The sequence below is a fragment of the Melanostigma gelatinosum genome (genome assembly GCF_949748355.1).
Source record: "Melanostigma gelatinosum genome assembly, chromosome: 4".
In the NCBI taxonomy this organism is placed as follows: domain Eukaryota; kingdom Metazoa; phylum Chordata; class Actinopteri; order Perciformes; family Zoarcidae; genus Melanostigma; species Melanostigma gelatinosum.
This window is the reverse complement of record NC_136637.1, coordinates 12,313,967-12,329,236: the sequence shown is the minus strand read 5'-3', so window position 1 is coordinate 12,329,236 and position 15,270 is coordinate 12,313,967. Positions and strand designations below refer to the sequence as shown.

Sequence of the window (15,270 nt, the reverse complement as noted above, 5' to 3'; positions counted from 1 at the left end):
GCTATAGGAGGCACAGTAGCTCGTACACAGTGAATCGGTAGTGAGGCTGCCGTGATGCCTGGTTTACTGTATCAGCACCGCGGCTCTGGCTCTGGCTGCAGGTTATTTAAAGTTTTGCAAAAGGTTCGAGTCGGGCCAAACAGTATGGATTGCGTTTGCTCTGATTACACTGCCCAGACACGGTCTCTTGTTTTGAAAACATCTCCAGGGAAATCGGAGATGAGCCCAGGGTCATTTTAATCTAAGCATTGACTTTGATGTATAAATACTGAGATGTACAATCCAGGGGATCCGGGTGGCACGTGCTGTTCCATACTGCATTTCACCTCTTGACAAATGTAGAGTCAATCTGTTGACTGTGCATGTAATAACGGGCCTCTTGAAAAACCCTGAGCGTCTCAACCAAACCTTTTACCAATGAATGGAATCGAAATAGACAGATGGCTCGAAGGAACGAGGAAAGAGAGCCAGATAGAAACAGATGCAAAGAGAGAAAGAGAAGGAGGGAAGCAGAAAGACAAAGAGAAGACAACAGGGAGGGTAACGTGGTAGGAGGATGGAGAGAGTGCTTTCTGAAAGTGTGCCAGTGGGTCTTAGATGAAATGCTCAAGTAAAATGATTGCTGTGTGACTAGAAGACCCCTCTCCTCTCTCTCTCTACGCACACAAACCTGCTGTCAGATAGGTTGACCTACATTTCATGTGATAGAAGAGATAACCCAGAAAGTATTTCATCCTCCCAAACTCACCTTGAATAGCCATACCCTTTGCATACTGAAGCGGTGAGAATTCTCTATTCAAGCCTTCCTGCGTGAGAATACCAGCGGAGGACTCTAGGCTTGTTTTTAATCTTATCAACTGACATGACTTTGCTTTTTCTCCCAGTGTTTATTTTGAAAGAGAGATCAGTGTAGATGATCTTGGTATGAGATCAAAACAGCTGGGGTCACAGATTCAGTGCTGTTATGTGTGTTAGTTTCCAGTTATTGCTTTGAAAACAACTATTAGCAGACAGTCCAATTGTAGCAATTAACATACTCAAGTGTGTTATAGAGTTAATGTCCTTCTCTTTTCATAGCTCACATACCATCCGCTACTCATTTCTCAGCTCTGACTAGGCAATTGACAGCATGCCGTCCTGTTCTGCTGAATTTCCATATTACATCTGTTGCTAAATTAGCATAAACCTTACGTGCAGTGCTTTCCCTCGGCACTGCTCTTTGACAAGGTTAGCTTTGTCCACACATTCCCTTTGACTGTGTCTCCAAAATAAGACTCCTTTTATTTGGGGCCAGAAAGTGTAAAAGGCGACAAAGTTTTAGATTAAATAAGAAAGGGGAAATGTTATCCAAATTCATGGCAGCAGCAGAAGCTGCGCACCTCTCAAAGCCCTCGCAGTTATTGGCTTAGATTACTAAGCAGTTTGGGTGAAATAGATAGTTTTTTTTCTCAGACAAGGACCTTTGTTGTGATGGTGCTGCGCACTAAGCAGTATTCAGTGGCGATACAGAAGCTTACACCTCACATTTCTGTTGTAATCCATCATGGTGCTGATCGTACTTCACTCTGCTGCTCCTCCAAGTGCCCGGAGCTGCATGATGGATGGATGTTACAGGCCCACCTTGGCTGCAATCCTGCATGTGTGTGCATAAACTTTATATCGATTATGTATATGTACATGTATGTACATACAGAGAGAGGTGAGCTGACCGCCTGGAGGGTACAGCGGGTGTGGTGTTGCATTATTACTGCGATTTCAGCACAAAGCCGCTGGGAAGGACAGAAGGGGAGGAGGGGACGATGGGATAAAGGAGGAGGAGGAGGAGGAGGAGGAGGGGGAGGGGGAGAAGGAGACAAAGGAGAGGGCCGTGCATGGGAGATAGAAAAGGATGAAGAGAGGAAGGTGGATTGAAAGAGGTGGGGAGAGTAGACAGGGTTGCTGTAGAAAGGAGGAGGGAGGATGAGAGGAGACATGGAGGAGGGGCTGATGGGAAATGAGATGATGAGAGAGACTGATGAGGTGAAAGCATTAGAGGAGAGATCGGGTGACTTTAACACTATGACAATCCTTCTCTGCTAATGTCATTGTTTGCTGCATTGATTTTCATAGACGTTTGTCCAGCTATCCACTGGATTGCAACTGTTCTCCTTGTTATTAATAAGCTGATGTTTTGTTTTTAAACAAATTTATTAGTCGTTAATGTGGAAAAAATATCAATTGTCAACAATTTTCAAGAGCAGAAAGTGAAATTTTCAAACTGTATCATCCAACCAACAGTCCAAAGGCCAAAATGATAACATTTACAATGATATAAAACAGAGAAAAGCAGATCCTCATATTTGCGTAGTTGTAATGAGAAAACGTTTGATATTTCTGCTTAATAAATTACTTAATAAATTATCAAAATTCTTATGCCAACATTAAACAGGAAATGAGTCAGAGTCAAAGACCATTTTTCACAAGTGTTCAACAATCGCACTGGGAGAAGACATCTGACGCTCGATAACACGATCACTCTCGCTTTGTTGTCAACCAGTTTGTTGCGAGGTGCTGAGGAGATGGGATTGAGGAAAGCGGTGAAGCACGAGTTTGGCGGAGGAACGCGAAACTTCTCCTGTGAGGAGGATTACATCTACGAGAACATCGAGAGCGAGCTGTGTTTCTTTACTTCACAGGTCAGTGTCAAAACACGCAAACTCACACACGCATATGCAAGTAAATATGCTGTCAAGGCATTGCCTGAATTTACTCTCCCGTCCTCTCGCTCGCTGCAGGAGAGGCAGATCATCATTAAATACTGGCTTGACAATCTACGGGCCAAACATGGGGAGGTGCTTCATAATATCAACTTCCTGGAGGGCCAGCCAATTAGTAAGTTGCATCCTTTTACAGTACACTATGTGATAGTTGTCTTAAACTGATGGAACTTCTTTGGCAGCTTTTGGTAATAATCCCTCAGTTGGTTTGGTATTAAAACTATTAGAAGCATAATTATCATGGATTTGATGGTTTACCGTATCCGATAGTTTTATCTTTAGATATCTAATCTTCTTCTGTAAATGGCAAATAGACTGTATTTATATACCGCTTTTGTAGACTTAGAGACAACTCAAAGCTTTACAGCATAAGCCAGCATTCACCCATTCATGCACTGGTGGCAGAGGCTAACCATACAAGGTGTCCCCCTGCTCATCAGGAGTGATAAACATTCACACGCACACTTAGAAGCATTTTCGGGTTTAGTGTCTTTTTAACTGACTTGATGCTGTGCTTTATTCTTCTCTGCAGTCCCGGAGCTGAGTGCACGAGGTGTGATCCAGCAGGTATTTCCTCTCCATGAGCAGAGGATCCTCAGTCAGCTGATGAAGTCCTGGGTCCAGGCTGTTTGTGAGAAACAGCCTTTAGGTCAGCAGAACAAAATACTCACGAACACGAACATACTGTACAGTATACATAACACTCTAGTAAAACCACAAGACAGAAGAAAGTACTTTTGGCGAACTGTGAATTACCTTTGCCGCTCATGGTTCCTTACTCTATCCTTTAACTATTATAATAACTGTCATATCATCCTTTTGATTGGTCATACTGGTGTTTACAGATGATATCTGTGACTACTTTGGTGTGAAGATTGCCATGTATTTTGCCTGGCTGGGATTTTACACCACTTCTATGTTATATCCTGCTGTGATCGGCTTCGTGCTGTGGATGCTCACTGAGTCAGATCAGGTGAGGAGAGACGCTATCGTAGCATAAAGCAACTGAAATCCCCTACTGAAAAATGATCACCATCCTAGTCCAAGTCTGCGTGTTTGTGTTGTTTCAGACGAGCCGTGACATCTGCTGTGTGGTGTTTGCACTGTTCAACGTGGTGTGGGCCACTCTGTTTCTGGAGCGGTGGAAGAGGAGGGGGGCTGAGCTGGCATTCAAGTGGGGAACACTGGATACGCCATCCGAATCCCTGGAGGAACCACGGCCTCAGTTCCGGGTGAGAGAAACTACAACTCTGACTCCTATCTCCACATCTTCTCTTCTCTTTCAGGCCCTTTCATACTTTCTCTCTCTCTCTCGGTAGGGAGTGAAGCGCTGCAGTCCCATAACAGGTTGTGAGGAATTCCACTATCCTCCGTGGCGGCGGCGTGTATTCAGGTGGCTGGTCAGCCTGCCCATCTGCATCCTCTGTCTCTGCTTTGTCTTCCTGGTCATGCTCATCTGCTTTGAGCTGCAGGTCAGTCAGCTGTCAACATCGGTTTTCTACGTGCCCTGCTTGTATAACTGCAGCAATAATAGATTCAATGGTAAAAAAATCTTCTAACCCTGCATCTGGCCTTCTTTAGTTTCATCAAATTTATTTTAAGGGTGGATGTACTGATACAGCAAGGCTGTTAAACATCAACGTTTTACATGCGATGGGTAGAGCTTGATATGAATAAAGCAGGAAAAAACACACAAGTGCTTTAAATGCCCTTTGGTGTTTTTTTTCTCTGAGGTGACAAGTACAAACCTGTGATTGTCTCTGCAGGAGTTTGTGATGGGGATCAAGGAAATGCCTCGGCTGGCTCGCTTCATCCCAAAAATCATGCTAGCTATCACTGTGACTGCATGTGACGAGGTGTACAGGAAAATCGCCTGCTGGCTCAACGACATGGGTGAGAGTCAAGCTTCCAGATTCAGATCCACATAAATAAGATAATAAAAATAATCTTAATAAGATTGGTTTCATCAGAGATCTTCAGTAATCTCTTGTAAACACTAATCGGTGATTAGTTCACCGTGTATTACATTTATGAGTGGTAAGGGATGATTTATTTTGTTTTTCCACAGAAAACTATAGACTCCAGAGTGCCTATGAGAAAAATCTCATCATCAAAATGGTTCTTGTGAGTAGCTTTCCTGCATAATATCTTAAGTACCCATGTGATTTGGAAACGTTTTAAAACAGTCCCTTTCAGACACCTTTCTTCTTAATGACACCTGCCGTTTCTTTCTTTCACAGTTTCAGTTTGTAAATTCTTATCTCAGCCTTTTTTACATTGGATTCTACCTCAAAGACATGGAGCGTCTGAAAGAGGTAAGAAACATTCCAGTTTTAATGTTCCTCTGTCACACATTAGCTTCAGTAATTCATTTGGCCTCCAACATCTGTCGTTGTCCCATCCTTAAATGCTTTGCTCTCTCTGCTTTCATGCACTGATTTCCATAACCATCTATCCGCACATCTCATCCATTTGTCCATCCGTGGAAGATGCTGCTGGTGTTGTCTCTGTTAAGAAGTCTGCAGCGGCAGGTCCGGGTCAATGTGCTGCCTTACCTCTTCCTCAAGATCCAGATGCATGTGGTCTCTGTTCCCTGGTTCTTCAGGGCTTTACTCAGGTCCAAAGTATGCTCCCCGTGCATGACCCGTGCATGACCGGCTGGGCGAGAGGTCTAAGGTTAATTTCTGACCACCTCATTCTTAACCTCATGACATGAACTTGAACTACCAACCTACCTTGTTTAAAATGATTGTGTGTGTTTTGATCGTATTTGTCTAGTGAAAACCTTACAACCTGAAAATGATTCAAAACCAAATTGATCATTTCAAAATGTCATCAGGACAAATATATTTAGTTTTTTCTTGCTTTGAAAATAAATTTGAATAGCTCAACAGCAATCTATTTCCAGAAATCATGACCCGGTTACTGAAGATAATCCACGGACCTTGTTGCCAAGCAGGTGGCAGTTTCATGTCGGAACTATAGTTCAACTATAGAACTATAGTTCTGACATGAAACTGCCACCAAAACAATCTAGATTGAATAATGGTACTGCAAGTAAGAGGATGAATATGTATTTTTGATTTTGGGGTGGACTGCCCCTTTAAAATGCCATATTTTAGAGACGTGTGGCTTTCACCAGACAGATGATAGAGGAGTGGTTTACGGCGGTAGAGAATTTAAAATGTAGCTGTCCAAAGATGATGTCTGATTGTTTAAATGATTGCGTTTTATTTCTGACTGATCGAGTCACAAATTGCCTCCTCACGCAAATTTATGAGCAACATTACTCGATTTTGTCATTTTTTTTCCTCTGACATGGAGATGTGGTGTCAATGTGGAATTTTTTTATTGGCATTTTCCTTCCGTGCAGTTTGTGTGAATTGTTTTCCTGTTACAACTCTCACCACTCATACCTCAATTCTCACTCTGTCTGTCAGTTTCTGTTACACCCTCAGCCAGAGTGCCGCCTCATCGAGCTTGTCATATTCTGTTAACATCGCCTGACTTCCATGTCTGATTCCCAACCAGTACAGCCCAGCTTCACCAAATATTTGTCCCAGTGTATTTACTTTTCTGCTTAACAATCATTCCACTTAAGACTGCATTACAACACAAGAGTGAAATAACATTTCTAATATAAGCAGACAGAATTTTTCTTACTTGATTTTCATTCTGAAGTTAAATGAATAGAAACCAATAGCTGCCTCAAAGGTAAGGAAAACCTGGCAAACCATGCTCGGAACATAAACACTGGTGTAGTCCTTTAAGTGTCTGAAATGAAAACCATCTGGTGTTGTCAGCTTGAGTGTGCCAATGTCCGACTCTGTGCCGACTGTTCCAGTAGGTAACAGTGGGGTCTCCTTTTCTCTGAGGTCTCCCATCATTGACTGAAAGTAACTTTCTGTCTGTTTGGGTTACAATAATTATACCAATTTGTTTCTAAATAAAGTAAGTTTTGCCATCCTGGGGGTTTGTTTAAGACCTGTATGAAGGGCTGACTGCTTAGGTTACTTCTCTTGTCAGACTTCTCTTTTGTGATGTCGCTTTGATCTCATATCTCTGCAATTAACTTGTTGAATACACTGTTAGTATACTGTACATTGTAATGAAATATACTCAAGTTGTAAAGAACCTGAATTATCCTTGAGGTTAACCTTATTTGTACTTCCTGTTGTGTGTGATTTGGATTTGTTCAGCAAGCGATGAGTATTACTGAAAGGCCCTGAGTGTCCATGTTCATCAGTGATATGGCTCAACACATCATCAGCCATTGAAATGTTGTTTCAGTGGTGTGAAACGGCACCTCCACAGTGAATCACATTGTCCAGAAAACTGCGGCTGCACTGCTCCCTTTTGGTTCTTTCAAACATATGACACTTCTGGGCCCCAATTAGTGACAGATGACATTTCTAATTTAAAGGGAACCGTCTAGCAGCAGTTTTCTGCCTTATATGATTTTTTTGTGGATTGAGTCTGCATACAAAATTGTGTTTAGATTGATTTGTCGAATTTGTTCCATGTTTATCCTCCTGCTTTATCAGCCGGTTATCATGTCCTCTCTTCTGTCCTCATGTTCTCTAACCACCCATGTCCTAACCCCTGCATCCTACGCGTCTCTTTTAAAATGCTCTGATTAGTTCGACAGTATGTTCACTTTGTGTAGCAGCTACTTGTGTCAGAATGTTTCTCTCTCTGTCCATGTCAGATGCTGGCCACTCTACTCATTATACGCCAGTTCCTTCAAAATGTGAAGGAGGTGCTGCAGCCTTACCTGTATGAGCGTCACAAGCTGGGCGAGCTCACACTGAGAGCTGTGTGGGAACTCCTGGTCTCAGTGCTGCTGAAATACGGCCGGCTGGCTGCTGGAAAAGCCCAGGCCTCTCCCACCGATCAGGCCATGCCAGGACCTGGACTGAGGGGGACCAGGCCTGGACTGGGGCAGCTAGATAGAAGGTCAAAAGCTCATTATTTTAACTCTCATTCAATTGTTATATGCAGTAAACATACACTTCAATACAATGTACAATGTAGGGTTTTCACATTTTGGGAACAGATGTGAAAAAGGCAACATTCAAATATAGAGCCACTTTATCTGCACTTGACGTTGTCTGCACGCTGTGTGCAGTTATGATTAATGCCAGTCGCTGTGAGCGGTTAACACACATGCACACGTTGTCTGATGTCTATCTGTTCTTTCAACTCCTCTCAGGGAAAAGAAGTGCTTGAACGGAGGATGCGGGGTGCCTGATGAGGAGGAGGGAGGTGAGAAGGACGAGGCTGACAGCGGGAGGTTCAGTGAAGGAGAGACGGAGGAGGAAAGCCTGATTGACTGCGGTTTGAAGCTGAGGAAAGTCAGCTTCATAGAGAAGGTATAAGCTGTGTGGTAACATACATTTATGAAGTGTTACTATGCTTGTGCTGTGGCACTTTCACGTTTAATGCAAATATAGTAACAACAGTTTGTATTTGCATTCATAGTGTTGTTTGGTGTTGCTAATCTGTTGTTGTTGTTCAGGTGGACAGAAGACCAGTCTGCAGTGGGCCCCACATGGACACCACTTTCCTGGAGGAAGGGAGCCCCACTATGGTGGAAAAAGGAATGGACCCTGCCTCTGTATTTGAGATGTGTGATGACGACGACGATAATGGCATCCATGATGTGAAGGAGTCAGGTGGGGGAGCAACAGGTGTGGCTGAGGGAATTAATGCTGCTGCTGCCAGCGCTGCACCGCTGCCTTCTGGGTCTGAGAACAGCACATCACTGCGCCACAGAAGAAGAGGCAAGAGCACAGAGAGACTTGAGCCGAAGACAAAAAGGGAATCGTGGATTGACCCCCCTGAAGTGAGAGAGAACAACACGCTCGCTCAGGCTGAGATGGAGAGCTGCATGCAGACTTATGCTGTAAGAAGGGCTATATACTGAATATATATACTATATACTATATACTTATTCTATAAACTCTGCACAGAGTTTTAAAGGATGACAATTTGTATCCTTTGAAATATTTAAAGGCACATTTTAGAATGTATCACTCTGGGTGTTATTATTCTCATATTGTGACCAAAAACGTTACAAGTTAAACCAAAATCCTGTTCCTGAATAGTAGCAGTACAGTGGCAGCAGGCAAAGGAACCTGCATGTGGACCATGTCATTTTAATTCAGCAATTCACAAACTACTACCGCTCTTATGTGCACAAAAGCTACACTGAAAGTGAGCAACAACCTTGCACTGCTGTAAGAACAACTGGTGCTTGTGCATGAAGCTCACAGTAACAGCTGGAGGGATTTCCAGGGGACTACTTACTGTGATTGATGATGGTTGGATTCAAAAACGTATTTGAGATGATTTCTGTGATGTGGAAAGCTGCAGGTGACTCATGCTCCTTCCCCCGACTGATACAGTTATTGCAGGAATACTTTATTCCCGAAATCTCTACAATGGTTGAGGAGAAGGTTATCGTTACAATGAGAATAACAAACTTATTTTCATGGTTTTCCATGAAACCATGGAACTAAGATTTCCTCCATGGAATCTGCCGCATAACATAACCTGATAGCGCTCCTACACTATCATCATTTATGACCTTATGACTATATGACAGCGAAACAAAGCAAACAATGTCTTTTTATATTTGGTACCATGGCGCACTGGTTTAGTCTACTGTCGAGGTGTCGAGTTGCATTGAGAGTGTACGTACTTGGTGGAGTTGTGGTCTAATCGTCCACTCTGCCCCTCTCAGGACACCTTCCAGGACTACCAAGAGATGTTTGTCCAGTTTGGCTACGTGGTGCTCTTTTCCTCGGCCTTCCCTCTGGCTGCCATGTGCGCTCTCATCAACAACATCATTGAGATCCGCAGTGACGCCTTTAAGCTCTGCACCGGCCTGCAGAGGCCCTTTGGAATGAGAGTGGAGAGCATCGGCCAGTGGCAGGTCAGAAAGACACTGTGAACGTTGACAAAGGCTCAAGAGAGTTTTCTGCCATTGTTGTAAATTGAGTCAATTCACTTTCACCATTTCATACGTGACAAACACTGGCTCTGTTTTGAAAGCCATGCAAGTGCAACTGTGTAGCATTCACATTAAATTGATTGAATTGTACAGCACAAATGATCTGCCATGTTAAGCTTCCTCCTTTTTCCCCTTCACAGACTGCGATGGAAGCCATGGGCTTGATTGCCATCATAGTGAATTGTTACCTGATTGGTCAGTGTGGTCAGCTACAGCGTCTCTTCCCGTGGCTCAGCCCCGAGATGGCCATCATCTCCATCGTCATCCTCGAGGTACCGCAGCTCCTTCCTGCGAGTCTGCCTGAAAGTGCTTAGAGCAGTGCTTTTTCTAACTTCTTCTCAGGGTGCCAGCATTTTGTGACCCAGAACTAAATGTTTGGTCGTCAGAAAATGTGCCAGGTATTTAGGCTACAAACAAGTTTACAACCGTGTGTGTATTGTTCTACCTGCGGAGACTTGTGACCCAGGGTGGGAAAATAATTTAGAGGAAGATGTGGTGTTGTCATGTGCATATATCATAAATCACATGCTGCGTCATCTCTTTGTTCGACCTTGTATACTCACAAAAAGATGTCTAGCAACAACTATCTCCTATTCTATCCAAGTGACTGACAGAAGCACAACATTAACGCTTTTTACACTGATGAATGATAATGTATGAAATGGGTTTCCAGCGTGCCGATCTTTACGAAAAGCACAAATAGATGAATTGGAGCTCTCGTCATGTTTCCCCTCTTACTTGTAACATATTCAGATACAGGTTTTTGTTAGCGCTGCACTCTGTGCCTGCCTATAATTGGGAAATGGGTAAACAGCCTGCAGCTCTGTTTTGGCCTGATAAAGAAGTTGGCCTATCAGGAGGAGGATTTTACGTCCAAGAATTAGTTCAAGTAACATACGCTGAAAGAGTATTTTGAAGCATTGTGCATCTGATCGGCATTGTTCTTTCAATTAATCCTTTTTTTTTTGTTTCATCCCAAACTTTCCATTTCTACCTGCACGTATATATATCTGCAGCACTTTGCCGTCCTCCTGAAGTACGTCATCCATGTGGCCATCCCTGACATTCCTACATGGGTTCGAGAGGAGATAGCTAAACTGGATTATCAGCGCAGGGAGGCCTTTAAGGTAAATAAAGGACAGCAAGAGAAAAACACATTTATATTTGCCTGGGATACATTTTAAGAGTGGGATGAAGTTCAACAATTATTCAGGTGGTTCGAACAAGCCTTCAAAAGACAACCTCATTGTGTGCAGAGTTCTGCACTGTTAGAAAGATCTATAGTAGTAGCTATCAGAGGTGCCAAACTTTCTGCTGCAAACAAGCTGTACTGCGACACTGCAGCTTTCTGTTTGGAACTAAATTGCTTATTTTAAACTTGTGGTGATATTTTAGTGATGTTGCTTTTGAGAAAGACAATTGGTAGAAGGTAGAAAAAAGACTGGGCTGTTGTAGTGGCCCCTGCAGTGGTAATGCGGGATTCTTGGCGAGGGATTTGTTCGATGGGCAGCACTGCAGTATTATAATGGTTAGCTGGGTTGCTGATTCTAGTAAATACATTGTGGGAATGTTTCTCTTCCTCTGCAGAAGCATGAGCGGCAGGCGCAGCAGCATTACCAGCAGCTGCAGAGGAGGAAGAGGGAGGAGGAGGAGAGGCAGAGGCAGGCGGAGCATATGGCCCGCAGGGAAAGGGAGCGGGACGACAGCAAGGGCGACTCCTCTGGGGATCACCACCATGACAAAAGTCACAGCAGCAAATCACGTGCTGGGGGTGGAGGAGGAGGAGGCAGCGGGTCGGACAAACCCAAGAGGCCCAGCTCTCTGTTGGCCAGCAATAACGTGATGAAGCTGAAACAGATCATCCCGATGCAGAGTAAGTTCTCCTCGAGTGGCGCCCGCTCCCCTCAGTCTCCCACTGGAAATGAGCCCAAGCTGCCCGGGTTCCTGAGCTTCAAATTCCTCAAGTCACCTGAGAATAAGAAGGAGGGTGCTGCGGCTTCTGCGGCTGCCACCACAGCCGCTAACTCCACAGCTACAGCATCATCATCATCAGGTAGCAGCTCGCAGGAGCGTTCTCAGTCACCCAGCAAAGCCTTCAACCCTGGGAAACTATTCAACTTTGGGAAATCTGAGGGCGGGACGTGTGTAAACGGGGCTGCGCTGCCCAGACCCGGGGAAGGATCATCATCACAGACGTCAGACAGACAACCATCCAGGTCTGACTTGAACGGTGTTCCAGACGAGATCCCCTCGCCTGGAGGGGAAGGCTCAGAGAACGGACACGCAACAGACTTGGACCCGGCCGGCTCTAAAGTCTAGTAGCTCCATAAAGAACAAACTTGCCGTTGGTTACATCTCAACAGAGGAAGTGATGTGTTTACTGTGAGGAGAGGCATGACCTACCTTCTGTGCTATCACAGGCTATGTGTAGAAGTACTTGAAGAAGAGAGAGGAGAAGATGAAACTGATGAGAGGTGACTGTTGTTTTGGTTAGCTTTTTGGATGAGAGACAAAAAAAAAACAGGCTCCATAAGAAAGACGTAAGCCCTCTTATCATGACCGAATGAACACACACACGCACACACAAATCCTTCCTTGTCTGCAATACATAAAGAAATGCATGAGCTGCGTTTCGAATATTTTCAAGCCTTTAAAGCAGAGAGCTGTTTCTTGATTTCTTCTAGTCATAAATTGGGTTAAAAAGCTTAAGATTAAAAAGCTTAAACAGTATGAAAGGATCACAGATTGTACATCAAATACCTTCGGAGAATGTTTTTAGCCATCACAACACAAGCGATCAATAGATGTTGTCAAATTTTAACTGTGAGGAATTCTTGGGCCCTCCACTTACATATTGAAGTGGAAAAAAATGGAAAACATGGATTTGTCATCAATCAGTTTGAATTATTCTCATCAATCATCACACAAACCCTCCCTCAATAAGCATCCCTGATGTATCACCGGCTTTATTTTCAAAGCAGAGGTGATGTCTGAGCTTTGATCCCTTCTTGCCATCCTGTGAAAGTAGCAGATTTGCTCGAAAAGGAAGTAAAGAGCTTAGTAAGTTGAGCTTTCATGTACCAGTATTTTTTCCAAGAGTTTGAGGGGAAGACAGACAAAAACAAAAAAGCAAAAAAATAAATAAATAAGCAGAAGTCGATGAAGGTGATTTTGAGCATGGAAGGCTGCTGTCCTCCATCCAAGCCTGTAGAGCGCCTTGTAAACACAGATGGTGCTTCATTTCACAAACTCTCACCAGACTTGGCAAGCGAGCGCAGAGTTAAAGAAGTAACATTTGCACTACACCCTTACGCCCTGCATAGAAACCCATCTCGCTCTGCAGGAGAGAGGACCGACACCAGCCTGCCTCATGCCATTATGCAAACGCTGGGTTGTTTTAGCTTTTCTCCTTTCACACAGTACATGCTATCTCCTCACCTGCCCCTGCTCTCAGCAACTATGGCATTCCCTAAATATTGAGATGGTTTTTTTTGTCATTTTACAATACTTGCTCTTATCTGTGTTGCGCTCCATATCTTTTGTATACGCACCATTTGCTGCACTGCTTTATCACAGTGCTGCTGATGGGGAATTTACTTTTTTAACCAGAGCGGTATTTTTTGGATTATACTGTTCATCCAAGATGTACGTGTACCGGTACTCTATGTTCTGTTGATCATGTACATCAACTCTGTTTATGGTATGCATTACGCAACTCTAGTAAGCAAACCCACCATCGAACATGAACAGGTATTTCATTTCTGCAGGGTCTCCAGAAGGTGGCGCCAGAGTATATTTGCAGAGCAAAATGTGTCGGTGAACAGCTTGTTGGTGAATCGATGTTGACCCATCGCACCAGTGTCCAGTCATCAGTGTGCAGCAGGGACCGCAACAGTAGGGCGTCAGGCTGCAGTGTGAGAACACTTTGAAGGGAAAATGTATTATGGTGACATTAGATGAGGCCGTCACACTGTAGGTTGAGAGTCAGAAACATTAACTATGCATTTCCATCACCTTTGGCAAGGATTTTGGCAATAACACTGAGTTGTTGTAGACTTACATGTATTGCTATATACTGTAAGTACACCACTCGCAGCACACGTCCTACTCCATTATCCCCACGATGCATCTTTTCTTTCTGTCCCTTCAATTTCCGGTGTCAGCTCTCTGAGCTCCCACCTGTCTCATGTTTAATGTGAGGAATCCCCTCCTGACTCACAATTGATATAACAATTATCTCATCCATCTACCGCTTTGTGTTTACAGAATCTGTCTAATCGAGGAGTGACGATGGCATTGAACTTCAAACTGCTTTTTAAATTGTGTTGCTGCTTTCATGCGTCTGTAACAACTTCATAACAAGTAAAGTCCCGTCACATGCCTGAAGAAAACACAAAAATGTACTTCCGCTGACAGGCTAAAAGATCTGAGTGACATTAAATGCAATAAGGAAATAGACAGGACATCAATTTGTATGGTCACAGTATCATTTTACTGTCAATCTAAACTATGTTCTTTTTTTATATTTGGAACACATTGTCCATTACAGAAGTACAAGGCTGAGCGAAATGTAATACCTTCAGTGTCTTTGTGTATCGCAGGCTGGTCGTTGGTAAAGGGACACTTGATAGAGAACAGGATGGTAAGCGTAGCTGAGCATCGTCTCATCAAATCCTTTATTCCTGCAGCAATCGGATTTGAGGGATGAGTAACACCATGATGCAACAGGTATTAATAATTTGAAAGTTTGCGTAAAAAAATCTGAAGGCAGTGTCAAAGTAGAGGGTCAAACCTTCATGTACGTAGTTCCTTCTTATTCAGGGACAACTTACACTTCAACTTTGTAGGATAGAAACGGATAGCATTAGCCAACTTATCCCTTCTTTCATCCTTGCACTCTTGGCACCAACGTCTGCATGTTGTTAATATGAAGGTCTTTAAAGACGTAATGGTTGAAGTAAATGACCAGATCTTGGGCATCACTGAAAGCTTCAAGAGATGAGACAGCACCGGGCCATGCACAGGCGTCCCTCGCTAAAGGACAGCAGCTCAGACAGCCGAGACCCATCAGCCGTCTGTAATTCACTGTCAAAGCAACAGCAGTTCTTTAACAGATTTGGGCTAATCTAGACAGTACTAGAAAGGACGGAATTTAGTCCATTTTCTTCTGGATGTTAACAGTTGAGGTTCCCACCACAGCTACATTCAAACCTGACCCGAACCTCAACAGTTTAAGATAAGACATCTTAATGGAAGCCTCACTGACTGAACATCATATGCTCTTCCAATGTACAGCCGTACAAAATACTGGGAAATGGGATTATTTATTTATTTTAATTTATTTTGTCATATTTTTGTAAGACCTGAAAAATAGTTAATAAAACTATTTCAAATGCATTTCATGTGTTGTGACCAACTTGCTCCCTGACTGCACATTTCTTTCTTGACTCTCAAATGCTGATTTCAATATAAGAATGAAGTACGTAAAATGATCTATTA

At 43.4% G+C, this 15,270-nt stretch overlaps 1 protein-coding gene across 1 annotated transcript in view; it reads left to right on the top strand.

The window, feature by feature from the left end:
* ano8b (anoctamin 8b) overlaps positions 1-15,124 on the top strand; it is a gene marked incomplete at its 5' end in the record, with an annotated part of 35,147 nt that extends 20,023 nt beyond the window's left edge. The window contains 17 exons of the mRNA XM_079266632.1: positions 2,537-2,675; positions 2,775-2,871; positions 3,289-3,405; positions 3,602-3,729; positions 3,827-3,988; positions 4,076-4,228; positions 4,523-4,649; positions 4,825-4,880; positions 4,997-5,071; positions 5,246-5,380; positions 7,465-7,712; positions 7,969-8,128; positions 8,275-8,661; positions 9,502-9,693; positions 9,912-10,043; positions 10,788-10,898; positions 11,359-15,124. Coding sequence (XP_079122758.1) covers positions 2,537-2,675; positions 2,775-2,871; positions 3,289-3,405; positions 3,602-3,729; positions 3,827-3,988; positions 4,076-4,228; positions 4,523-4,649; positions 4,825-4,880; positions 4,997-5,071; positions 5,246-5,380; positions 7,465-7,712; positions 7,969-8,128; positions 8,275-8,661; positions 9,502-9,693; positions 9,912-10,043; positions 10,788-10,898; positions 11,359-12,090 — 3,151 coding nt within the window. The 3' untranslated portion in view covers positions 12,091-15,124. The remainder of the gene's footprint in view (positions 1-2,536; positions 2,676-2,774; positions 2,872-3,288; positions 3,406-3,601; positions 3,730-3,826; positions 3,989-4,075; positions 4,229-4,522; positions 4,650-4,824; positions 4,881-4,996; positions 5,072-5,245; positions 5,381-7,464; positions 7,713-7,968; positions 8,129-8,274; positions 8,662-9,501; positions 9,694-9,911; positions 10,044-10,787; positions 10,899-11,358) is intronic.
* Between the last annotated feature and the right edge of the window lie 146 nt (positions 15,125-15,270).